This window comes from Gymnogyps californianus, chromosome 21 (assembly GCF_018139145.2).
Source record: "Gymnogyps californianus isolate 813 chromosome 21, ASM1813914v2, whole genome shotgun sequence".
Taxonomy (NCBI): domain Eukaryota; kingdom Metazoa; phylum Chordata; class Aves; order Accipitriformes; family Cathartidae; genus Gymnogyps; species Gymnogyps californianus.
Genome location: NC_059491.1, coordinates 4332487 through 4359279, shown reverse-complemented (window position 1 = coordinate 4359279; position 26793 = coordinate 4332487). Strand labels below are relative to the sequence as shown.

At 44.8% G+C, this 26793-nt stretch overlaps 1 protein-coding gene across 1 annotated transcript in view; it reads left to right on the top strand.

Annotated features, from left to right (window-relative positions):
• SAMD11 (sterile alpha motif domain containing 11) overlaps nt 1–26793 on the top strand; it is a 126493-nt gene that overhangs the window by 18068 nt on the left and 81632 nt on the right. Inside the window, 1 exon segment of the mRNA XM_050909636.1 lies at nt 20687–20865. Coding sequence (XP_050765593.1) covers nt 20687–20865 — 179 coding nt within the window.

The following is a 26793-nucleotide window of genomic DNA, read 5'->3' as shown; positions in this document are numbered from 1 at the left end:
AGGACCTGAATCAAGATCTACTCACCATAACGTACAGGCTACTAGACACCTACTTGGCAGTTACCCTCACAGTGTCACCAGACTGGGTTTGGCTGTAGATACTGAGGCAGATGTAAGTGGCTTCCCCTTTTCTTCTTTCACTGATGCCCTCATCTCTCGTGGAGTTTGGAATTTGCATAATTGGAACAACTTGTTTGTTTGGAATGAAATCACATCCATGGGATTTAGCTGAGTGGCACTCGCTGCAGAGCTCAGTGGGAAGGAGAAGGTGGTGAAGGAAGATACTTGCTTTTACATAGCTCTCTCATGGTAGTTGAGAGCATTTTTGTTCTGTGGCATAAACTAGAGCAGCTTAGGGCTGGCTGAAGGCTTAAATGGTTGATAAGTGAATGTGTGGGACATGGGCTGGAGTGTGCTGTGCTGGGGTGAAGGCTGCCCTGAAGAGTTAGTCATCAAAATGCAAAGCACACATGTGCAGTGTGTTACACCCCAGTCATGTCAGGTGTGGAGAGAAGGATCTATAGATGTCGTATGCAGAAAGCCAGCAATAGTTGCTCATTACAGACCTTTGAAAATGAGGAAATAAAGCTAGGTTTTCAGTTTTTTGTGGCTGTCTATGTGAACCCATCAAACATGAATATGGCTGCTTGCCTACAAACAGATTAGTTTTTTATTGCTTTTGCCACCTCTGTGATGCTATAAGGCCCAGCTCTACTATATATAGGACAATAAATCTGGTTTATATCAATGTGAACTTTGATATATTTTATTAATATCACACTCATGATTTGAATATTTAAATATGCATGGCACATACAAAACTGTTATTTAGCTTATGCTTATTTTATTTAATTATTTTAGATTTATAGAACACCTGTCATCGGCTCGTAAGTGCCATGCAATTAATTAGAAATACAGTCAGAAATTCAAAACTGCCTTTCTGGCCCATCTAGATTATCCCTCTCTCTTGAACTCATCACTCCCTCCTGTTCCTAACCAGGTCTCTTCCAGCACCATAAACCTGTTCAATCTAATTCCAGGATAAAACATGGGGAGGACAGGGAGCTGAGCCTTACGGTTATGTGCTTGCAGGTACATGAACTACAAGTTCACGTTATAGGAGGAGAGCTTTGAGAATCCTTTACGTGGATCACAGTCTTGCTGTCATAGGTGCTATACAAACAGCATCACTGAATTACACAGCCCCTATCCTGGAGATTTTGCAAACCACGTTTATGCCTAGACACAAAAGAGTGCAATGCAGACCATCTGAGGGATGAGGTACTCTGGGCAGCTTGTTCTCACTCTTAGCCATTTTTTGGCACTGATTCTAGAGATTTCAGTAGGATTTGGCTTTACACGCTGATGTGGTTGCCAGGGCCGCAGGATTAGACCCTTTGTGGAGTGGTGATTTGTGAGTGTCACAAGTTGCCACTAAAAAAGTCACTGGTGGATTGAGGAAGGAGCTGTGGCTAGTGAAGCTCTTTGATGTAGTATCAAGAGCAAAGGACCTCAGTTGCATGGAGGAGGGGACCCAGTCCTAAGTAGCTCTGTGACCTTGGGCAAATAAATGGCTTATCTACCCTGTGTGCTAGTCATTCCAGATGGAAAACTGGATGAGAAAAAACCTCAAGAGCCTCAGCTGAAACCATATGATGCCTCTAAGTGAAGCCTTCCTGGGTTAACAGAGTGCAGACAATTGTACCGAAGTTTGTCTCGGAAGAAGGAGGGGAAAAGGTGAGGGGTCAGGCAGCCTAGGCAAAACATCTAGACCTGGAGGAAACGGGGTGAAGGTTTGGCAACTTGTATGGCCCAAAACCTTTGCTTACGGAGTTCTCCGTCTTTGTGAGCTGCTGTAGTGGCACTTCTTACAGGGAGCCATAGAGAGACCTTTCCTTCTTCTTACTGTGTACTAAAAGCCATACAGGGGAGGGTGTGGGAGTTAATGCTGTGTTAACTCCCACCGGGATACCCACAAGGTTTGGAAGGCAATGTGCATTAGCATGTCTCGGCTTTCCCTAGTTTCGGCCTTACTGTCAGGAAAGTTAAGAAACAGTCTCAGGATCTGCTGGGGATTTTCAAGGCAGGGACAGCTTGATACAGAGTACGTGTTGGCTCCTGGTTTCTCCTGCCCTCTCTGCCCAGCCCATCCCCGCTGCCCCCCAGACCATGGTTATCAGTAGAATTATAGAAACAACATTATATTGGTTATTATTTTTTGTCACATCTGGCCCACATACCCCATAGGAATTTGCAGCCCTTTTCAAAGTTTTGCATATGCAAAAAGTCAAGTTCTTGTAGGTGGAAGCCAAAAGGCACAGTGAGAGCATTTACCCAACTTGGATGAAGCACTCTTGACCAAAACAGCCTGAAATGTATTTGAGATAATTCTCTTTCCCTTATTACTGCTGAATTACCTCTTAATAGGCTGCAGAGAGCTGCTGCCACAGGGTGCAGTGTGAGCTCCCTTCCTGTTGACTAAAGGTCAAGTGTAGCCCCTTTCTGTTGCATGAGGTGACATGGCTGTTCTGAGTAATTGGTTTAAAAAATACATATGTATCTCTTTGTGGTACCAGAGATGCTGACTAAAATCCAGAAGGAAATAACAAAGCAGTTGCAAACATGCTTCAGAAGAAATTGTTTCACTGTATGAAATATCCACTGTTGCATTTGCAATACAATTAGCAAGAAGGGAGAATGCCAGGGAAATATGAGGTTAAGAAGCTGTCAAATATTTTTACAAGTGTTGTCTTTATTTGAACAGCAGAGATGTTTGTTCCCTTATTCTGTTTATACAGCACCTAGTACCATGGAGTTATGTTTGGGGACTCCTAGCTGTTGTTGCAGCCAAAGAATACAGAATAATGATCTAGACAGGAGTATGTGCTGCAGCGATAAAGATACGTCACTGCGCGCTCTCTCTCTCTCTCTGTATGTTGGTAACTACAGTGGTAACGATGATGTGTACCTGTGTAAAAGGGGCTGAAAAAAGCCCATGTCTGGCAACACTGAAGAAAGAAACCAGTAGATGAGCTAGTGGGCAGGAGAGGTGGGATACAGTTTATAGAAGAGTGGGAGGCATCTTCTGAAAACTAATGAGGCATTTGGGTTTCAGCCAGAATTAGATAGAGAGCATTCTGTGTTTGACTGGACAAGATCAGCTGGAGATGAGCCAGAAGACACAGAGTTTAGTGCAGGTCCTGGAGAATCCAAGGATGTGTAACAGACAGGAGAGCTACCTTGTACCTCCTTGTCATGTTTCTCTGCCACCTGTACACTATTTTCCCTGCAAATGAAAGGACAGCAGCCCACTGGACAGGACAGAGCAGTTAGCAGACTTTTTGGTCTTGTGCTTTGCTTCCTTGCAGAGAAGACAGCATATAACTTTATTTTCAAGAAAAAGTAAGCTGTGCTCCAGCTGCAGATTGGCAGGTGAGGGAAGACAGGAATAAAAACTAGATGGTGACTCTGAAGAGGAGATAACAGGTGAGAGGCAACAGCTCAGGAGCTCATGCTACATGTTCCTGATTTAAAAAGCATATTCACTGCTTGTCTAGTTGTTCCAAGGTCAGAAAGGCAGCAACAGTGGTGCCAGCACAACACGAATTTGTACGTGCAAATTTCAATGCCTGAAAATAAGGCACTCTTGTGCGGTATCCCTCCTCCATGGGGAGGTGGAGCTCTTCTAATCTCCTTCCCCTTATCCTTCTTCCAGCTGACCTCCTGGGCTCAGTAAATAACATCTCAGGAGGCTGCAGGAATCTGTGAACAGTGAGTGGCCTCCCAAGGGGTCAGAATTTCTTTCCACCTAAATTCCACCTTTGCAGTCTTTGCTAAAGAATCCACAATTATTATTCATTTAACTTGTATTTTTAAATACTATTCCTTGCCTTTCTTTTACCCTCCCAACTTTAAAGGTGATTTCAGAGGGCATTTTTCTAGAGTTCCAGCTGGCACCCAGTGTCTACACGAACCCAGACCTCTGCCTGTTGGAGTGCCTGGTATTGCTTTACTCTTATCTTTTTCTGTTTGGGAATGGCTCACCTGCCTGAATAAAATGCAGAGGAAGATTCAGCTGAGCCTTTGGAAATGTCTGGAGGGATTTGTCCATCTGATCCCTATTTATTTTAATAGGGCATTTAGTTCTCAAGAGCTGTCTCTCAGACCTGATCTTGTGTCTCCAGAACCAATGGGTGTAAGATTTTGGCCCTGACTTGATTAACTCTTATTTTGGCTGTTTCTCCTTGTATCCATCAGAATTTGTGTTTCTCCTGGGTTTTGTTCTTGTTTTGCTTTTGCCTCTGCAGAGACTACATTGTGGAGTTCAAGTGATGTTGCGCTGTACTTTGACATTTGTATTCTGCTTTTGTTTTGAGCTGGAGTGAGGGAAATCCAAAGAAACAGTTTAAATCCATCTGAAAGAGACTGCATTCGCCTTCTTATGTAGGGGCTTTCCCTGGCAAGACTGTTGTTGAGCTATGTTTGCATTAGGGATCCCCGTACCAGTACCATCCCAGCACAGCAGATAGACTGCAGCTGGGCCCTGTATCCCTGCTCGTTTTCTCTTCCCTTCATCTCTGTCCCCCTTGTTTCTCTCCCTTCCCTTGGTGAGTGTTGCTGTTTGCTGTCTTCTTCACTGGCTGCTTGTAGCGGGGTGCGGTTCGGAAAGGGTTGTGTGGAAATTCCTGCAATGAGCCCCAACCCTTCCACCCCCACACGGTACCCTGGGAGAGACCCAGGCAGGCGAGGTGACTCATGTAACGCTGGCTGAATCCTGGGGCTGCTTGCGGGGGAAACGTAAGGCCCCCAGGCAAGGCAGCCAGGCAGCTGGGGGTGGCGGCTGCCGCTTGGTTTGCTTCTCTTTTTACACAGCTGAAAGCACAGGGACCTTGTAGGGTGCAGGGGAGATGGTTTTCAGTTGGCTTTAGGAATTGGTGGGAGAGGGGCACTGAGGGGAAAGAGGAGGGGAGCATGAATGAATGCTTGACACATCTCTGCCTTCTGTAGTAAGTACAGCAGGGCCAGCTAATGCCATTGTGCACTGTGTCAAGCCATTGCGGGACATCTTCAGTACCACTGCAGGTATCATATGGAGCTGGCATGCAATGACATCCAAGGTCCCTGACCTCGCTATGTCCTTCCTGATGTGTTAAGCTGGTGAGAACACAGGAGCAGTAGCAGCAGCAGCAGAGGTATGTTTCAGATCTGGAGGTTAGCCACTGCCCCAGCTGTTGCTTAGTACTCTCTTCTGAGCTCGGCTTCAAAGAGTCACTGTCACAGCCTAGACCACTGTTTTTCACCCTTTGGTCTGTTGATCCTAGCTGGTGCATGGACTCCAAGAGTCTCTGGGAGATAATCAGGGAAAGGAAGCCTGTTGCCAGGAAATAAGTTCAGTCTGCAAGGGTCCAGTCCTTCACTGAAAATATTGTAAGATTCAGCACTGAAAACCAGAGGCTAAACTTTCCAGGTTTTTTGCATTACCTAAGCTACTCTCTGGGGCAAGGTCCACACAGGCAGAAGACCTGGAGCAAGATATGGTCTGTGTCTTTGTCTTGTTCTTCAGACTAGAATGGAATTGACCCTGTCTGCCTCTGGAGGTGGTGATCGTGGAGACCAAAGTCAGGTCTGCTTTCAGGATTTAAATGGCTCCAAACTTGGGTGGGGATAAGACAGGGAGAAGAGAATCCCCTCATTTCTTACCCCCTCCCTGGGAAATGTGGGGAAGGTACTGGCTTTTAACTGCTCCCTTCCCATGCCTTCTGGACATACGGGAACACAGGTGTGCCTGTAGAAATGTGTGAAGACATGTGCATGCTAATGGCACCTAAATATAGCAGCTGCTCCATGCTCCTGTTAACCTGTCAAATGACTACTCACTCTCCTAGGCTTTGTCAAATCATAGATATTACTCACCTCCATGACTAATTCCCTATGGAGGGCCCGTAAAGAGGTTTAGAAAACAAGTCCTCTGTCGCTCTGGGGCACAAAACATTATGTCTTTTTTCTGAGTTTGGCTAATGAGAGGAGAAACTCCTGTAGATAGACTTACTCTTGAACTGCAGACAGGGAGTCCTCAAGCAGGTTTTCTCCATAGCAGCCTGGCGCCCTTATGAGGAGGCGTATGCACCATTTCTTGCAACACTTTGAAACTGTATGCCTGGGTGTCTGCAGGAAAGACCAAAGCTGTTAATTGGAACTGGTGATTTCTGCAGGAGGAAGATGTGATGGAAACAGGCCTAGAGTGGGATTTCACTTTCGCTTTCACGGACTTCTCAAATGCAGATGCTTGCGGGGTAAAACAGAGCTGCTTAACAGTGCACAAGAGGATCATGCGACCGCAGAGAAGTCTGTGTCTTCTTGGAACTGCAGGGGGGGAATTAGGATTGGCAGAGTGTAATTGGTAAAGCTTGTATTTGGCTGGGATTTTTATTTTAACAGGCCCAGAAAATCACCAAGTAAATAATAAGTCGGGACCTTAAATTTGCTCTCCAGCACCTCTGATGGCAAAGTATACCCAAGTACATTTATTCAAGAAGGAAGAGTGCCACCTATTGAGTCACAAATTTCCCCTCCTTCAGAAGGCTGAGTATAGGTACAATAGTATCCCATCCAGGTACTTTCCAAGCACAGCTCAACGTCATTCACGTGATGGGAAGGAGCCACAGCCTGGGGTGGTATACTCATGCCAGAGAAAGCAAAAATGTATGCACTAAAAACTGTGTGGTTTTTATTTTAGATTTTTACAGATGTGCTGTGTTTTAAGTAGTGAATGTCAGTTGCAAAAGTTGCCATCAGCAAGCTTCCAAATATAGACCCTTTTCTGGAGCAAGTTCTTTGTTTTAAAAACTGAAAAAAACCTACAAGACTTACAAATAGTTATGGGCAAGTTATGTTAACACGGCTTTATGTACATTAGGCTGTTTAATGATTTAGTGGCTTTGGGTGAAAGAAACTACTAGACTTGCTTCAGAATAAGTGTTGGATGTGTGAGCAGGTTTGTTTCTTCATGTGATTGTCTTGAAGTCTCTGTCCATGGTTGAAGTGTTGCTGGAAGCCACATAAGACCACACTGTCTCTGTCAGCAGCTTAGCAGCAGACTTTGTTTCCCACCTCAGGGAAATGCTTAAATGCTTAAGAGGGGAGATACCAGTTTCCAGACAAAATGTTTCACCTTTAAAAACATGCCTCCCCCCCACCCCATTTTGTTCCAATTAATTTTGGTTCTGGTTTTCACTCCCATGAGAGATGAAGTTTTTTTCACCTGCTCAGAAAACTCTTCCCTCTGGTATTTCTTTTTTTTCCTTCCAGCTTCTTTTTTATTCTTTTGATGAATTATTTACCTCTCTTGGGTTTTGGTTTTTTTACTATTCTCTTTGTGTAACTCCCAACACTCCCTACTTCCATTCAGTACTCATCAGAAAGCCACTGTATTTGTTGGTCCTTTATTTCCCAGTGTTATATATACAAATGTATTGTAAATCATGCAGTATCATCTCATGTTGCTCCTAATGTGCTGAGCCAACTAGCTGCATATTTCTGTGAGTAGGTTTGGTTTATCCTTTGGTTTTGTTAGTACACACAGTATAAGTGGAACATGTGGTTCTAGGTGCTGCACAGTCACAGTGAATGATGAGCACTACCCTCAGTGCTTGCAGAACACATACATGAGGCAATCGGGTAGACTGCTTGAGTTCAGGATAAAGATACAGGCATAGCGTGTTACACACAGTCCTTTAGAGACTGCAAGCAGCAGTATCAGATCTTTCTTCAGTTACTCACAAGTAGATCTCAGCTAGGTTTCTTTTTCAGGAGTGCACTGGTTACTGAGTGGTGGGGACACCAGATTTGGAGACAGGACCGTTCTGTTCCAATCTTGGATCCTCTACCATTTTACTGTGTGATGATGAGCAAGTTGTCCCACCATACTTTCCCTTGGTCTCACTTGCCTAGAAGATGATATAAATACTTCATAGCAAGAACTGCGTGCCCTTTTTGCAAAAGCTGCAGGCCTTGAAGTGAAAGGCTATGGACAACTGCAAAGTGCTGTTACTGATGCTGGAGTTGGACTTTAATGTTTGCGCATCGAGTCTGTTGAGTGAGAAGAATGGGTTTCACATTGTGATTCCAGGGACTGCACCTTGTGAAGCTGATAATCGGTTCCTTGTTGTTGTCCTTGTCAGAGCTGTTGTGACGCCCACAGCAAGTCATCTGTCTGACTTTTTTTTTATACAAAGCACCAGAGCTAGGAAGTTCACTGTACTGTCTCTGGATTAGGTTCCCTCTCTCCTGGCACGGTTCATCAGCACATGTAATCTGGTTTCTGAGTAGGAGTGGGGTATGAGAGCAACTTCATTTTGTAGCACTGACTTCCCTGTTGAGGTGGACTTTCAAATGTGTTCTGGTGACTGCCATATAGCAGTTACTGTGAAGCCCATAAAAGTGCACCACAGAGGGAAACATCTGCACACTATACCAGCAGATTGTGGGAGATGCATCCTTGCCTTGACTAGCTTATGTTAAGGATAAGTGTCATCCTCAGTCATGATATACCTCTTTCTGGTGCTCTCAGCCATGCAGCATTTTGATGGACTGAGGGCATGTCAGTCCTTAGCAGTGCCAAGAAGAAGGGAGGGATTCCCCTGAGTCGAAGAAGCTAAGCAGGAATTTGGCATGCTTTTAGCCTCATGCCTGATACTCTCAGACTCTCTTTCCTTTCATTAATTCCACTCTGTGCTGCAGCTGAAGAGCACGTATTAAAACTCTAAGGAGGCATGTCTAGTAGTTGTTCAAAATCAGTTAATTTTTTATTGGATTTGAAGTCAGACTTCATGGGCCAAACCCACCCCTAGAGGACTGGGGATGGGGAATTGCAGGCAGTCGGGACTTATTCCGGATAATTGACTTTCTCTTCTGTGTCCACCCTCACTCTCAGATTCACCTAAGAAACCTCCCTATCTTTGCTTCTCTGCAGTGCTAAGGCGGAGAGGCCTTTGTCCCTAGCAGCCTCAGCCATCAAGATGTATTAAATTAAACATACGCACACATCACAGCCCTGAGGCTATTAACCCCCCATGCACACAAATAATCCATTGTGGGCTAAGTAGAATAACTTATGTTTGGACCCTGATCTAGTCCAATTCATTTCCACACCTGCGGGAGTGACCTTCAAAACTTGCTCGAGGCTCTGTCTCAAAAGTCGTTTTCTCATTAGTGGAAATGAAATGTATTGTGGAGCTATTGCTCTGTCTCTGCATCTCTGGGGAGATGAGTGCAGAACAACACTTCTAGTCCCTGCCCACAAATCACGCCAGGCCGCCTCACTCCCAGTTGGTTTTCTAGAAACCCTTCTTCCCTGACTCCTCCTCCCTTTCCCTCCACAGTAACATAATTAAGATTAAAGAAAGTCCTTCCAGCATATCCCCAAAGGTTGCAATGAGCAGGGGCTGCCATTTCAAATGCTTTGGGTGCCTGGGCATGCTGGTGGACAGAGAAGGCACCTGCAGTGGCTCACAGCCTCCTGCCATCCCTGCCCGGGACGGTCTTCTCTGCCCTCTGTCCCCCTGATGAATTCATCTGCTTTTGCTTGGCCTTGTGGCTGGCCGGTCCCAGGACTGAATCTCTTTTAAAACAACACAATTTATTCCCATAGTAAACATGCTGTAGAATTGCTTGGTCTGGTAACAGTGTTTACTTCCAGCTGTCATCTCTGTCTGTAGTACTATCAGAGCGTAAGGGGAAAAAAACCCGAAACCCTCCTGTTGTGCTCTGAGTCCTTGCCATCCATCAACCAGGGGTCACAGTAACTGCAGATCATATGCTCGGGTCTCAAAAACTGCAGGAAATCAGTCTTTGTTACATGGAAAATAAAGCAGTCTATGGGGAAAATAACCATAAATGTTCATTATTTGTACAGGAAAATCAATTTGTAGGCCAATTGACCAAATAAAGTAATACAATTTGCTGGGAAATCCCCCAGGTGTGGCAGGCAAATCATGAAGTGGAAATGGAAGCAGCGGTTTTCATAGGTAGTCTGTGGTGGTTTGGGGGTGGGAGGGATGTGGGGAAGGGAGACAAAGCTTAAGAAAATGAATAAAACTACAGAAAAGGGTGCCTTTAGCTGTGCAGCCAGTTGAAGGAAAGGTACTAGTGGAAGGAGGAGAAGGGGAAACGGTCTTTTTCTTGTTTTTGTATCGCAGAGGGTGGTGGAAGGAGGTAACAGTGCCACCATACAGTGTGTGATAGCAAGGAAGGTGCTCTCTTGAAGGGGCTGACAAACTGAGAAGTGGAGCCCTGTGGTATGGCTGGAAGCACGTGTGGTCTAGCAGTAGGAGCAGACGAGTGACAGACGCATGACCCTTCTCGGTTCTCCCTTGTTTTGTCATCTACGCCACAAATCTTGGGCAAGTCATTTCCATTGTGCGGACTATGTGTGTGTGGAGTAAAATTAGATAATCACCCCAAAATGACTTTAAGGTGATTCTGTGATTCTCACGTCAGTGGTAAATGCCATTTGCAGCCTTAGTGCAGAACTGATTGTTTCTGAACAATGACACCCAAGTCTAGTGACGGGTACTCTGTGCCTGGACAGCTCTTTGTCACACGTGCATGTTGACGCTGGTCAAGTTAAAAAAGCTAAGGATCAATTTGTCAGTCAGTCTCTTCCAATTATCTGAACCAGATCCTTTGTGGTTCCTTAAGTGGAGGCTATGTGTCTGTGCACGTACGAAGGCAGTGAGATTGGGAGGGAGAGAGAGGGACATCTTCTTCAGCTGTTTTCTACTTGAAAGTATACATTTATGACCATAGCACTAGAAGGCATTGCTAAGGTATTGTAGTCCAGTTCCTGTGATAGTTGAAAAGGGTCCACAGAGCTGTTTTCCCACGCTGGATGTGGATATATTGTCCCTTTGGCTTTGGAAGCGCAACAGGCCGCTCCTGGCTCTGCAGCGGCCTCTCTGTGTGACTTAGTTCATTGGCTTACATGTCTTCATCATGCTTTGCACCACTGTGAAATGGACCTACTGCTCCTCACCGGCCTCCCAGATGTGTTAAAAGCCCTTAAAGAACAAAAGCTTATAAAACACGTTGTGCTTTCCAAATGAAAAGTATTGCATAATGACAGTATCACCGTAGCAGATGACAGGCTTATTGGCTCAGATTTCACTTGCTTTTGGCTCTCTGTGATAGAGAAGGGGCTCCAGGGAGGCTATGGCTTCACTCTTGTGCATGCAGCAGGTGTCAGAGCTTTTGATTTGTAAAAAAGGGCCCTTTCAAAGCCTTGAGTGACACTGCAGAATACATTCTGTTTAGACAAACTCTGCCAGTCACGCCACATCTGTGAATGAGCTGCACCTTTCCCTGTTCTGTTTTGGTATTGATAGTTTAAGAGTATGATGTCTACTTAAACACCAGGCATTTTTTTTCAAAAGTGGAAGCAATGCCTTAATTGATATTTGTAGTTTTCTTGTTTGCTTTGGATTTTCAAAGTTTGCTTGGCTGTCAGGAGGGTTGAGTCATTCCGAGGACACTTTGTGGGCAGACCTGGCTGTTGCTCACTCAGTAAGTGGCAGCTCTCTCCTCAGATTTTTCTGATCTGCTCTTCAGTGCTGGGATCAGACTTGAAACACAGCAGTATGTGGATCTTTTTATATCTTTACCAGCCTGAGTGATCTCTGTGCAGGTGTCAACTGAAGGCTTGAGCTCAAGGTTCTTGAAGAGGCATGTCTGCCATCCAGGGAGGATGGTGCTGCGCTGCTGGGTGGTCCTGTCATGGAGGCAGATGTGGCTGATTTTTGGAACCAGCCTCCCTGGGGAATACTAGGATGTAATGCAAAGCTCTGGTTACTCTGTCTCCGCTGTGTGGAGCAGCTGCTGTTTCTCTGCTCTCGTCAGTTTGGTTGCTTCAGTTTTGAGGGGAACTGCTGGGAAATCAATTTTTTTAAAGCTGAGGAAAATTGCCCGCTGGTTAGTTTCCATCTCGTTCTGCCCATGGCAAGAGTGGTGTGGCTGTGGGGATGGACAGGAGGCATTTCTTGGGTCAGTCTAACAGCAGGGTGTTTGAGGTGAGTGTGGCTGGGGTTAGGGACTGACGGTCTGCGAGTTCCACTGATGCCTCTAGGAGCTTATGTTTTCAAAGTCATCAGTGATCATGGGGCACTTCAATATTTTGAAAGCCCAGCTTTTAGGATGGCGTTGGACCTGATTTTTCCAAAAGAACCAGCTGTAGCTCTCAATAACTACAGCAGCAGCAAAATCTTCTTCCACATGGACAGCTAAAGAAAAGGAGGAACTGACTCTCAACAAATCCAGGTCTGTCTATCCCATTAGGCGAAGATAATAATTATTGAACTTTGTGAAACACACTGAACTGTTTAGATAAAGCCTGTTTTGGTTTCTATTACAGCAACAACATGCATTTTGGGAGGAACTGTTCAACGTTTCTGTTTGATCTCTGTGAAAGTTGCTCTTTAAGACAGTGAAGACTTATCAAAACAGAAGAAAAAGCTCAAAACAGAACTTGAGGCAGAAATTGCACTCTACCCAATGAAAAGCTACAATGGCTGGTCCTCATTCTTGTAGGACTTGACCAAAGCCTGGGTCTGTCTCCTTTTGGCTGAGCAGGTTGTAAGCCACACTTGGAAATCTCAAGGATCTCAAAGAAATGCTTTAAGCGTGTGTCTCCAGAGCAGAATAAAAGTATAAACCTCAGTCAAATTCCTCTTGATGAAATATTTCAGACTCGCTGGGAAAGACTGTGTTCTCTTGGACCTGATGTAATGAAACTTTGGAGTGAAACATTAATACCTGGGGGAGTGACAGACAGTTATTTTGTTCTCTCATCTTTTTGTTACTCGAAAGGTACAGCAGTGAGGTGCGCGAAAAGAAGGGAAAATGTCTGAAAGCATCCGTGCCCTTGTGCTCCTTATCTCTTCACCAGAGAGGAGGAGCAGGAAAGGAAAGAAAAAAGAAAAATATGTAAGTTTTGCTTTTATTTAGGAGATAGCATCAGTGTACCACATCCTCAGCTGGTGTAAGTTGGCTTTTACTCCATTAATACTGACTTACATTGCCTGAGGACCTGGCTTCACATCTCTGCTTCCTTCTTGCAACCTCAGACTGAAATGGACAAAGTTATTTGATGTGGAACAGACACAGAAAACAAAGACTAGGCCACTTTTCCGCCTTCTTCCAAAGAGTTTTTGAAAACAGGTAGCTCCAAAGGACTGATAGATTTTCTATCTTAGAGTTACCTCCCTTCAAAGACTGGAAATTCCAGTTGGCTTTTCCAGAAAAGCATAGCTCTCACTCTATTAACAAATTATCCTTTAGGCTTTATAACTCACTCAGAGGTAATAAATGGGAAATGTTCCCTTCTGTTCACAGATCTTGTTCATCTGTCTCTTTAGGGCTTCAGAAAATAATGTTGGTAATACTGATGGGAAGAGCTGAGGCTTCCTTTCTGTGTAACTTTCTTTTGGTTTAAAACATATATATTTTCTCCAGTTATGGTAGTACCTACAGCCCTGTTTCTTTGCACAGCCTCAGACTCAACACGTCATTCTCTGCTCCAAAGAGCTTACAATATAAACAGTATAGAGAAACAGGTACAAGGGAGAGAAAGTGTTACTAGTGGCTTTTTATAGCAGGGAGACTGAGCACAATGGGGTCAAGTGAGTTGCCTAGGATCGATCACATAGGGAAATTGTGGTTAAGACTAATTTTCTTCTTTGATATACTTTCCCTCTCTCTCTTTCTCAAAAGATAAAATACCCTAAAAATGGGCCTGGACTGTCTGTACTGGAATTGATAGCTTCTGTATAAACCAGTTGATGACAACTCCAAACTGTTAATGAGGAATCGTCAAGTGTAGACCTAGAGAGCCTGCTGGGGTACAGTTATTCCCAGAACCTGTCGTACCCCTGGCTACAGCTCTTAGACCTATCTGGCTATGCCAGATTGCCTCCTCAGCTTGCCTCTGGTCATTGCCGGAACTTGTAAACCACTTGCATGAGACTCTGACGAAGAGTGCAACACAGTCCCCAAAACCTGGAAGAATCTTTGTGGTCTATACTGCCTTAATTTTTTGCCTGACCATTGCTGTCTGTTCCCTTCTGCTCCCTCTGTACTTTGGGCCATCCCTCCTGCGCTGGAACGCCTTCCAGTGTAACATTGGTGTCACTGGAAAGAGATGATAAATAATAAACCTGTTAGTGGTCAGGTTAAAGGGCTGGACTGCAGCTGACAGGGAGGCAGAAAAATAGATACAGCGGAAGGCTGCCGACTGTTGTTTTATTCATTTGTTCATTACTGAACCCGGGAGCAGGAGGTAAGGTGAGAGGCTGGACAGCTTCTTCTGTCTGTGACCTCAGTTTTGATGGAGAAGGTGGTAAGCACAGGGCAGCAGAACTGCGCCCGTCCTGGATTTGCTACCAAAACAGTTGGCCTGGTAGCACATTGGCCTAGAACGCCTAATGAAGGCCCAGGGGAGAGTGGAGGATTATCTTGGAAGGCAACTGACCCTTTCTTAGGTGTTTGCACTAATCACAGCTGAAGGTAAATGCAAACTTTGTCAGTTACCCTACAGGGGGATGTGTGGGCTCCATGGCTGTGTAATTTCCCTAATTAAAGCCATTTGACTAGGTTTATTATTTGAAAAAGTAAAAGAAAAATATTCCAGGCTCTCAGAACGTCCCCCTTTCCTTTTCCCTATCTTTATTATCAATAAAAAGAGAGAGAAAATGCTGTCTGGACTTGAGGATTTCCTTCACATATGGAAAAGATTTAGCATTCTTCAGCTCCCAGCATTGGCAGCGCACAAACCTCCCCTCTTACCTCCCCCCAGCATTCCCTGTCTGCTCCCTGTATTTCCCAGATCTACGTATACAGAAAGAATGCATGTGCTGTTGCTTCTGCAGGGTTTTTTTTTATCCAATAGAAATTATTTTTGAGAGTTGAATCATAGGCATGTGAATCATCTTGCAAACAGCTTTGATATTTTTATCAGTGTGCAAACTCTTTGTGCATTTGCATTTCTGTGCTTTTTTCCTGGTACTGATTTGGATGCTGAAGAAGTGGTGTCCGTAGGGACTGCACCTGCTCATCTTCTTGGGTCAATTCCCAATGGGATCAGATGTCCAGAGTTTGGCTGGCAGTTAATGTGGACTGGCAAAAACTTTGCTTTCATGTGCATTTTTTTTTCCATGGAGCTTTTTGCCTTGCAGCGATCATAGCAGAGGCCTTTCCATTGCTGGGATCAATTAAATGCTCACCAGGGACTCTCTCTGCGAGGAATCTTTCCTTTTCTGGCTGACTTTGAATGTCACACCAGGGCGTTCAGCTGTTTTGACCTTGTTGCAGTAGCTCCCAGGGCAGGAAACCTTTCCTAACCCTCCCTTCCTGTCTCTCCCCCAAGTCCTATGCTCTCCGCCTGTCATTCCATCTGCAGGCTCTCCCAGGGCTCTTATGCAACAGTTCGGTTTTTGGTATTCTTGGCTGGGAGAACACGGCTCCAGGGGAGAGCTATGAGGGGGTTGGATGGGTGGGGGGAGAAAGATTTTATTTTGTAACTCTACTGACCTTGCTTAGCCACACAGAGCAGAATTTTCCCCCGCTCGCTGGAAGGGAAGAAATATCACCACTGTTTTCTTTTCCATCTTTCTGATGGTCCTTTGCTTTCATGACAGAACGATCGGGCTTCCAGGCTTCTCCGCTCAGGTAACCTACCACTGTTCCCAAGTTGTTGGTTTTTTTTACTTGTAGTTGCATCTCTAGACTTGGGTAATCGGTAACTTTAAATAGTGTGTTGGTGCCCATCTGATTTTTCCTGGGGAAAGGAAATATGCCTGTCTGTGATTTTTAAAAACAAAGCAACCCCCCACCCAGACAATACTTTGAGAGGCAATGAAAGCAATTAATGGTGTCAAAAGACCCTAGGAGGGTGAAGTGGTGAGTGACTGAGGGCTGGACTGACGCAGGAACGGCTGGGTGGGTAGCTGAATGTGTCTGGGGAATAGAGGGTTATTGACTCAAACTCCAGCTGTGTTTCGTTAGCTGGAATCATAAGTAACAAAATTAATCTTTAACAATGTATAAAGGGAAGGGAGTCCTAATACATGAGGCAGTTCTGCAGTGCCCTCGACACTCACCCTTGCAAAAGCTTCGGAGAATTGCAGAAACGTTTTACTTTCTAGTTACACTAATTAAAGAGAGGTAAGTGATATTCTGCTCTCCACCCTCCCACCCTCTATCCAAGGGGTGGGGGAAATCCTTGTGTTATGAAAGGAAGGTGCAAGCTCTGAAGAGGTTTCCTCTGAGCTGAGTCAGTGTTTGTCCTGAAAGCAAACGTCTTTGACTCCTCTCAGGCACCGAAGAGGTTGTTGAAGGGTTTGTTGCGGGCTAGGGGAGAGCACCTGTGCAATAACTCTGCAGCAGCGTTTGGGCTGGCTGGCTATATTTCACCCACAGATGTACGTGTTGAGAACAGGTCCTCAGTGGGGACCCTGCGTTCCCCCTGCTCTCAGGGGTATAATCTGTTCCTTATGCCGCTTTCTGTCTGTACTCCCTGGGCCAGGGAGCTGGCAGGCAGGCAACCTGGCTTTGCTGGACTGAGCTATAAGACATATTTACCACTACGTATACTTCATCTTTTTGCTGGGGGTACTGCACCTGTACTGACAGCTGTTGGCTCTGCAGCTATAGAAAATGTTCCTTCTGACCCGTTGGCCAAAACAGTCCTACTGGTTTAAAAAAGCCAGCTGGCAAAGCCCACCTTCCCCCTTTTCTTCATGTGTGTAAAAATGGAGTTATTTAACAGGGGGGAGCTAGAGTCCCAAGATGCCTGGCTCTCTGGCAGTAGGTGACTATTGATTGGGTTGTTTTTCCAAGCATCAGACATCCCAATGAATATCAACAAATTGGGAGGCAGTTTTCTTTTTAAAATATTCAGACCTTCTTATAGGGTTCATGGTTCAACATCAGCATCCCATTAATGTATGAGATCACTCTGTAGTGACACTGTCACACAAATACAAGCTTTTTCAATGTGAGATTATGAGGCTTACATCAAATATCTATAAATCCTAATGTACCTCCCCATATATAGCGATGCCACTGCAGTCTCTGGGTGTATTCTTGCACATAACACCGCTCTGCTAAGTGCATACTTTACTACCTGCCATTGGGTACCAAGTGATAGTTGATAACCCTGAATCTGAGTAACTGTAGGTTATCTCAATATACTGCTCAGCAGTGTAGGTACATTCCTGTCCTGTAAGCTGTCTGTACAACTGGCAAAGGACTTTAGCAAAAGCCAGAGTCGTAGGAATGATTCCTTGGATGGAGTGCTTCTCACAAATGAGTGTTTTTTATTTGCAGCTTGGACCAGTGCCCTTTCAAGTCAATGGAAAGACAATTGATTGTAGCAGGTTCTGGACCAGGCTTCTGGCTACCTTTGTGCTTAATTTAGAAGTAATGTATATCTACTGGTGAATGCCTCTAAACAGATTAAGAAAGTGCAATTGATTCAAAACTGACTATAGATGAACATAAAAGGCAAAATTGATTGGCTCAGTCTATTTTAATTTTCTGGGAATGGAGAAATGTAATAAATAAATAAATAAAATGCCCCAAACCTAATGGCAAAAATACAAAGTACAAAGTAAACACAACTTTAAAAAATGCATTGCTAGTGCTGGAATGCAGGTGTTTACAAGGGCACAGGAACCGCTGTGGCCCTGGTTCTGATGTTGTCCATGCCTGGCCCCTGGTCAGAACAAAAGTAGTACAGGTCATCTGTGACCAGAGATTGCTGCAGGTGCAGATTCTCTTTTCCATTCATGTTCATTTGTTTGTCTTTCAAGGGAGGAAGCTCTCTGTGTGTTAGATGGTATCTATATAGGTACATATATACATATTTGTATATTACATATGTAGGCATATATATGTGTGTGTGTGTATATATAGGTGTATATATATGGAGCAGCTTTAGGTGTAAGGATACAATTTACAGAAAGGCAAAGAATAAGCATTCTGAGGAGCAGGGGAAAGGGGGGACCTGTGTTCCTGGTCTGGTGGGCTGTTTCTCTAGGTTTAGCGCCTCCCTTTTTGCTGCACTCTCACTCGTTAGGGCTGATGAGTCCCTGGGCAGTCACTGAGACCTGGTAACTGCTCGACGGTACCATAATGGCCATAAAATGATCTTTAGCATCTGATCAGTGCTGTTCTCTTTAGCCTGTGAAGTCACAGCAGAGAGTGAATTGCAATTATTTTGAAGCGGAAATTTGCACTCCCTCCCTCCCCTCCCCCTTTAATTGTTATGATAAATTGCAACTTCAGAAAAATATATAAAGCTTTGGCATGATAAAGCTCATGCTGATATCAGGTCCTAGCTTTTCAGCATGACAGAAATCTGGTGCAAATCCTGCCCTCCTTGCTTTTCCTTTCCTTCCCCTCACTTTTCCCTTTCTCTCCTCTTCTTCTCCCTACTGTCCTTTTGACACTGTGCAAGCTAGAGTTACTAAGATGGCTTTAGACAGAGGGTAAGCTCTGCGCACATTCTCTGTAGGCACTGGAGCAGGAAAGGGGGCAGGGGTGGAAATGCACCTAGTATGCAAAAAGTATTTAAGGGTAGGAGACGCACAATTTATATTGAATGTTCCTCCAGGGAACAGACAGAAATCTCTTTGCAAAGGGCCATGTGAGTGGATCTCTGCTACTGTGGAGGGGAGCCCACAGGGGTGAGGGAAGGCATTTGCTGTTTGTCGCATAGATGCAGTTGGCTCCTCACACCATAGCAATTCACCTTGTGCAGGTGGGTCTCTGAGAGTCCCCAGCTATATTCACAGTAAGGATATTCTCCTGTGTGTGAGTCTGGGCATTTGGACTCACTACAAAGCCTGTTGCAGCTTGATCCAAGTTTTGTTCTTGGGGTACTCAGAGGTGTAGGAGCATTCACCTTGTTGCTGTCCATGGGTGTGTTTTTCTTCTTCATGTCTCTCTCAAGAAGAAAGTGTGTGTCTTTTTCCTTGTATGCACGCGTTTTCACATTTTTAAGCCAGTTTGGCCCATTGCTCTTCTCTCCCTTGGGTGTCTGCTGTTCACAGACAGCTGTGTTCTTGGCTTGGGCATGCATCAGAATGGGAAAGCTAATGTGCCTCCTTGGGGTGATGCCTTCCAGATGGATTTAGCTAATTGTCACAATGATTAGGGCTCCCCTTAATGACAACAACTGGAATTTATTGACAGAGGTAAACAAGAAGTTTTTGTTTTGTATTTGTGGAAAGTTCTTAATTTGTTTAATTAAAAAAACACGGGCTCTTCTATCACTTAGTCTTCCTCCGTTCTCCCCTGCAGAGAGCCTGACTGGCTTTCCCAGAACGTTTTCATTTTGCCAGGTTTATTTGGAAAGTTGGAGTCAATGTTTCAGAGAAACTGTTATTAGTTACATGTTACTCTGTACTTATTCGACCTGTTTCACACACTTTTCTTCCTTTTCTTCCAGTCCTTGCTAAAACCATGTTTCTTTTCTGTGACTTGTCCTATTGAGGGAAGTATGCCTACATACCTGTAGAAAGAATGTGCATCAAACTGTGCTTCACTTCTCGCTGTGGTTCCCTTCCCAGTTTCATGATTTTGTTTGCTAAAATTTTAAATTCTGTGGGGCAATGACATTACAGTGTCCCTGGGTTTCCAATGTACATCTTCCACTGTACGTGCTCGTATTATGGCTCTCTGTCTTGGTCAATCACAGATCAAGCTAAACATCCCAAGTGCTAGAAACTTCTTCTGTCACAGTGAGAGCTGAAAACCCAACACACTCTAGCTTAGGCTGCACTAGGCTCATATCTTCTTGTGGATCAGGCACAAAGGGTGCAGGGACAGAGTAATCGGTAATACATTCTCACTACTTGCAGGAGATAGGAGGTTGGGACCAGGGTCATGTTGTGCTAGGTTCTGTACACAAATACGCATGCAGTGAAAAAGCAGCTTTTGCCTCCTGGGAGTTTTCCTCCTGTTTATTTGTGTCTTGTCAGAAGTGAATTGTTGAGGGAAGTACACTGCCAGGACCACCTAGGGAAAGTCTGCACAAGGCAAGACCTGCTAGATTCATCTGAACATGCAAATGAACAGTGAAAAGTAGCCTCAGTAATTCAAGTTGAAATTGATGTGGACTGTTCACTGGTGTGAGAGACAAACCTGCTGCTGGCTGGCATAGGCAGTTTTCCCTTTGCAGTCAAAAGTGTTCTGGATTATCTGGATCATGTCTTCCCTGCGCTACGGGCAAAGGTTTAATTTAACCTGTTCTGCTATGTTAATGTGCAACATTTGGTAGGAAATATTCTGGAGAGAGAGATTGGAGCCTAATTCTGCCATCTTCTTTTCCTGGTGGCGTGGATGAGACGCAAGCTAGGAATGAAGAGGTGGGGAGAGGCTGGAAGTGCGTGACTTGAATATTAGAACTGGAAGAACTAGATATAAATACGCCTCTGCTGAAAAGTCTTTTGCAAAGTGAACATAGCCTTTGCCCACCCAACATACCAGTCTGAAACCTGCAGTGACTAACAGCATTGCCTTTCCAGGGCAGCCATTTGAGAGGAGCTGCTTGGTTCTTGGTTGCCTAACCAAATTCTTGTTTTCTTCTCTTTTCCTCCTTCCCTTTCCCATTCCAACTAATTCCATCCTGTGCCAGAACCGGGGTCGCCTGGCAGAGAAGAGGACGATCCCCTTACCTCCAACCAGGATCCCGAAGAAAGAGCTGACCTCAATTTTCTCGCATAGTGACGACAGCGAAGAGAGTGATAAGAGCAATGGTCAACACCCTGAAGTAAAGCAGGAGGAGGATCTCCATATCAGTATCATGAAAAGAAGGTACTTTCCTGCCAGGGAGTGCTGCACTGCAAAAGCAAAGACAGAGAAAACTGGGCAGCAGGTGACCAGCCTTTGTAGGCCAGTACTGCCCAGGCTGCCCAATGGAGTCACCTCCAGGGCCTGAAATTAAAGTGCAAATGTCACATTATAGCTCAGAAAGAGTAGTTGCTTCCTCTTTTCTACTTACTCCTGTTTGGGGCAAGTAGGGCTCTATGGGGTCTTGCACCATGGGCCTTGCGTTTGCACTAAAGGTGTCTGGATTTGCAGACTGTAAATTGTATTTCACCCTCTGGCCAGCATTCTGTATCTTTGTGCCTGGTGAGGCCAATGAATTGCATGACCAAGAAGTCATCTGTGGGCCTTTTACATAGCTGTCTGAAAATACACAGAGGTATACGGGTCTAAAGTCCTGCCTTTTGCTTTCAGTTGTCCCCAAATTCTGATTAATATAAGCTGGATAATTTAATGTTGGGGAACAAAGTTTGGGAATGAGGTAGCAGCAATGGTGATTGTTATATATTCTTGATTACAAGTGTCAAAGAGCATAGCCGTGTCTCACTGATCCTGACTGCCTCTGTAGTCTAAAAGTAGAAGTAATGGAGTCGCAGTAGGCAAAGAGTCACTCAGATACTGGGGCTTCCCTCAGTACTTACATATTTTGATCGTGTCTTTCTCAGTACCGTATACATTCATCCTGGAATCATGCAGGGTTAAAGGAAGAGGAGAAGGGATTGTCTTGAGTTACATTCTGGTAACTGTCACTTGGGCTCTCATGTATGGTCTCAGTGCCCGTAATATTCAGCTGCAAAATTTTGACTTCTCTCATCCCTCTGAAAAAATACAATGTTTAGAAGACCTGTAACTACAGGAAAATAAATACCTAAAGGCACTGTGTCTCAGCCTCCCATGCATATCATTGCAACTCATCTTGATTGTCATCTTCCTCTGATGCATAAAATCACTCAGATTCTAAGACAAGCCCTATAAAAACAGAGGAGTGGAAACCAAAGGCATGTAATTGCTTTTCTTATGCTTTATGTGTTTCTTGCTCCTGAGTAGATAAGCTATTTCCCCCCTTGCCTTCCAACAGATGCTGGTACATTCAGCAGCTGAGAGCTTGAAAGTAGGGAGACAAAACAGTAACCAGCTCTTCTCATAAAACCCGCCTGTAATTAAAGTCTGGGTTTATCATTGCAGCTGTCCAACAGCCATGTTTAAGGGTTATCGCTTGGAAATGAAAAGGTGTTTGGGGAGCGCATCTGCACTGTGCATGTGCACAGGAGCCACAGAGGAGAGGGAACCCTCCTAATCAGTTTTGGTAAACTGCCCTTCTTCTCCTGCCCGCTTTAATTATGCTTTTAATTCTGCAAAATTGTAGTGCTAGATTGTGTCATTAGGAGGGAGAACAACATGATAACTATATAATTGATATGCTGGGCCCCCCAAAATATAAAGTGCTCTTATCTTAAATCTTCAGTTACTGTAATTGCTTTGCCTTGTTTATTAGGAAATGAAGAAAAAATACTTAATAGTTATTAGCCAGTGGTCCCCCAGCTTACTGTTTCTGTGCTCTTCAATACTTTTCAATCAGTTTGTCTGAAGGTCTCTTGTTTAAGCTTTGTCTTGATTCCTTAGAGGAGTGCATAATTCTTACCAGGTAGGTTAGACTCTCATTGCTTTTGTACAGTTGTTCTCCTTTTCATTTTCCTGGGAGCTCTGATACAGTGTGGGGGAAATGCTAGAATAGCTGGGGCAAACAGGGGCCAGGCAGCACTCTTGATGCGTGCAGTAATAACAGAAAAAAAGAGCACTTAATTCAGTGCTTGGTGCCCAGGCAGGGAACGTCTACTGCTCAAATTCCTCAGCATTTCCAAGCATTTTATCCCTTGCAAATGGGTCCCCCAGCCCTCCTGTCCCAAAGAGGGGGAGGACTGGCCGTTTCCACCTGCTCAAGAGCAATGAATGGAAAGCGACCTGACCCTGCTCTTGCGCAGCCCTGCTGGAGGGAGCAGGCTCTGGCTCTGTTCCCAGTGTCATTAGCAGCCCAGGGACTGGGGTGGAAGGTGTGATGGGGCTGGCTCCAGAGGCGGCAGCAGCAGCAGCAGCATCATAAAGGCTAGACAGCTCGCAGACATGACAGCTGGGGCCCGGCAGAGACAGTGCCCCATCTGCTTTCTGGTTTTAATTCACCTGTTGTATCCTCCCCGACTGGTGATGGATTGGGCTGAGGTTTTATTGTCTCCCACTGAGAGGAAGAAATAGGTTAAACTGTGATAGTAGGAAAACAAGGTCAGGGCCTGAGCAAACCTGTGTTTTCCTCTTGCACCCCTGGATGGCCCTCGTGCATACCTGCCTGCACTTACCATTATAAACACTTGCATTATTGCTTTGAACATTGTTGCCTTTCCTTTTTTCTCCTATTCCCAATTTCCTTTATATTGACTGTTTCCTGCCATTGTTGGCACAAGGGAATGCTTTCTGCTACTTTGAGGTCTGGGTGTTGGGGAAGAAAAGACTCTAGGGATTAGAATAGGAGTCAGAAGTTTAGTTTCTTGGCTAGTCCCTCACCCTAGCCTTTGACAGCGATTTCCTCTATGATCTTAGGCAATTGCCCACGGTGATGGCCTTCAGAGGAGGTCTGAGGCAGAGAAAATCTGCCTCATGATGTTCCTGCAGTCCTAGAAAGGAGCAGAGACCTGTAACTACAACTGAAGTTAGTGCATTTCAGTGCATGCCAACGTATTTCACAACCAAGTCCTTGCAAAACTGTGTCACTTTGCTGTCTTGCACATATGTAATTAAGTTAAGGAAACTAAGCCTCACACTGAAGTGAGCTTGGCTCATCTACTTTGAAATCCAGGTGACCCAAGCTTAAAGGTGAATGTTTTCATCTTGTAGTGAGACCCCTTGAGTCCTCTTTAGCCTGCTTTGCAGGGTGTGCTAAGTAGCCTTTGTGTTATGCCTCCTGTCTGGAAGACAGAGAGCTTAAAACCTTGTCTCGTATAACCAGAGGCATCTGCTGAGCTTGATACCGTAGCTTGATACCCAGACTGTAAGCACTCAGCTCTGAAGATTATTGGGACGGCGTTGCAGAGGAAAATCCTTTTTCTTTCGATTAGATTTCGGGTTCCTGAAAATCTTGCTCTTTTACAACATTGCCTACATGCAACAGTTGTACTGCCTTAATTACTATGGTTTGGTTAAGTTGTACTGACTCCTGGTGAGAATGCTTGTCTGGCTATGAAAATAGTTTTTCCTATTTGGGGAAAAGAATGATATCAGTATAGGGTATTTCTATACCGATGCACCTATGTCACCTGTACAGTTATTTTAGTCATAATAATACTGACATAGCTGAACTGGTACAAGAACTATGTAGAGTAGAACTTCAGTTAGAAACTTTGGCTTCATGAAGCCTCTTTCCTTTCTCGCAGACTGTTAACTAAGCTACGTCTCCTCAGCAAGCTAAACTAAAAGTTATGCCAGTCTGCTTTTTTGTTACTGCTTTCTGGTTTATCCTAGACACAAAATAAGCAATGCAGAGGAAGTTTGAGACTACAAATTCCATTGCTCTGCAATAGTTTGGGGAGCATTAACTTCGTTAGACTCATTGGGAGATTCCAACCGACACTGATAAATGCATTACCTCAGGAACAGCCTGTGCGCTTTTTCACACTAAGGTTCATACTGCCTTTAAGGATCTCCATTATGTTGTGCCAAAAATCTCCAAACAGAGGAAAGCCAGTGTAGCCAGAGAGTAAGGTTCAGCTTTAACAGTAAGATCCTCACATGCTGTTGGATTTAAGCCCAGCATTGTCTTGTGGGTGCATGAATTTAATTTCTATTTTAAAGACTGGCCTTTTTCATTAGTATGGGAGAGGAGGGAAAGAGAAGAGGAGAAATGTAATGATAGTATCTGAGAATTAACAGGGTAGGTTAGGAACTGCTCATGCACAGCTTTGTCTAAGTTGCCAGCAAAATGTGATGGCACAGCTAATAATGAGAGGCAGCAATACTTAAGCACCTGTTTAAAATGGTGAAGGTTTTTGACCTGACCTGTCTCTGAAGGAACCCTTATGGGATATCAGTAAACACCTACACTGGACTGAGTAATGGGCAGGATAGGTGCAAATGGACACGTATGGCGAAAATGCCTTTGAAATTCTTTTATTAAAAAAAGAGGACTGGGAGCAAAAGTAGGAGCAGATTGTACAATGAGAGCAAACAACGGGCTGGGTTCCTTGCCAAATATTGCTCTGAAATAAAAGCCATTTTGAGGAGAAATAACAAAAGTTGTCCTGTAACAGGGTGTCTGTGCAATGAGAAGCAGATTTCTGGAGAACCTCATACTGCCCTTAAGTCCTTCTTCCTTTTTTTATGTCACTCCCCCCACAACCCCGAATCTTCTCTGGCTGTGTCAGCAGTATGACCCCAGTGTCTAGCACCTGGCGTGGGATTAGTGTTATTTCAAACCAGAGGAGAGCATCTGAAATGAAGGTGCTTACGGAAGGAATGGTGGAACACTGTCTCCTTGCCCCTATTCACACATGAACATGGATAGAGTGCAGACAGGGGCAAGTTGCTCTCCCCTGTCCCCCAGCATCCCTCACCTCGCCGACCAGCTTTACAGCATTCTCCTCACTCAGCGTCCATTTTCTAATAGCGAAATTACTGACCTCCACTAAGCCTTAATGGCTAGTGGCTGTCAGCCTTTCCACTGCCTGCCTTTCTAAGTGGAAAGCTATTTCTTATATCCCATAAGGCTGCTGCTCTTTGACTCCCTAATTGATTGAAGATCAAACCCAAGCACCCCCTCCATTATATTTGTCACATGCACCTGCTTGTAATTCAGAGCCATGAGGTCCCAATGCCTTCTCAGCTGATGTGCAACGTACACAATGCTGCCTTTGCCTTCCTTCTCTTGCTTGGCCTCTTCCTGCAATGCTCCCAAACAGTCCACCCTGGTGCTGCCCTGGGATGAGAGCTGTGGTGGAGCTCAGTTTCATGGCAGGATATACCACACAACGCTGCTTTTTACCTGCTGCCGAAGCCAGAGCATGTCTGGGGTCTGGGCTAAGCTGACAAGGCTCTTCCAGGCAGCATACAACTGAAGAGAGACTAGACACATGACGGAGCAGGGCTCTGGGCTCCACCCGTGAATCAGGTTCTTAGATTAGATTCGACAGCCTTTCTTCTAATTGCCATGACTCAAGAGGAGGAGGGAGGCAGGGCCCATCTTGTGGCTGGAGACATATTTTGCTGGTTTTTGACACTTTTCTTTCACAGCTTCCACTGGTTATTTTCTGTCAGTCCCTTCTTCCTTCCTCTGCAACCCTTCATTTTCTCTTCTCCTTTCTCTTTCCTCCCTCCTTCCCCTTTTTCTCTGAACCATGCACCACTTAATAACAGCCACTGTATTCAATAAATATATTAAGGATCCCTCTGGGAAGCAAAGGCTGGACTTGGTCCAGAGTGCCAGGAAGCATGCCATTGAACTAATGAGGACATATATTTGAGTGGGGGGAGAGAGAGAGAAAATGGCTACTTAGTTCTCAGGGATGCTGCAGGATAAAATATAATAAACAGCAAGAAATCCCTTCTTGCCCAGGAAGGATATATGAGACCAGAAAGAAAGGTGAAGTGTGAGAATGAAAGCAAATGAAATCTTGACCCACAAATGCTCTTGGCTGCTGTCTGCATCTCCTTGTATCTGACCCTTGCAACATCAATTCCATGGTGGGAGAATAACCCAGATGCCCCAAGTCCAAGTCTCAGTCTTGCTGCAATCTTAAGGCCATTCTTCCAGCCATCATGTATGAGGTTTCCTGGAGGGGCCTAGCCCTGTTCATTGCCTGCACAAGCTTCTTAATGATGGCTGCCTGAAAATAGCATGACATGGATATAGGGAGACTGTGGAAGCTGAGACAG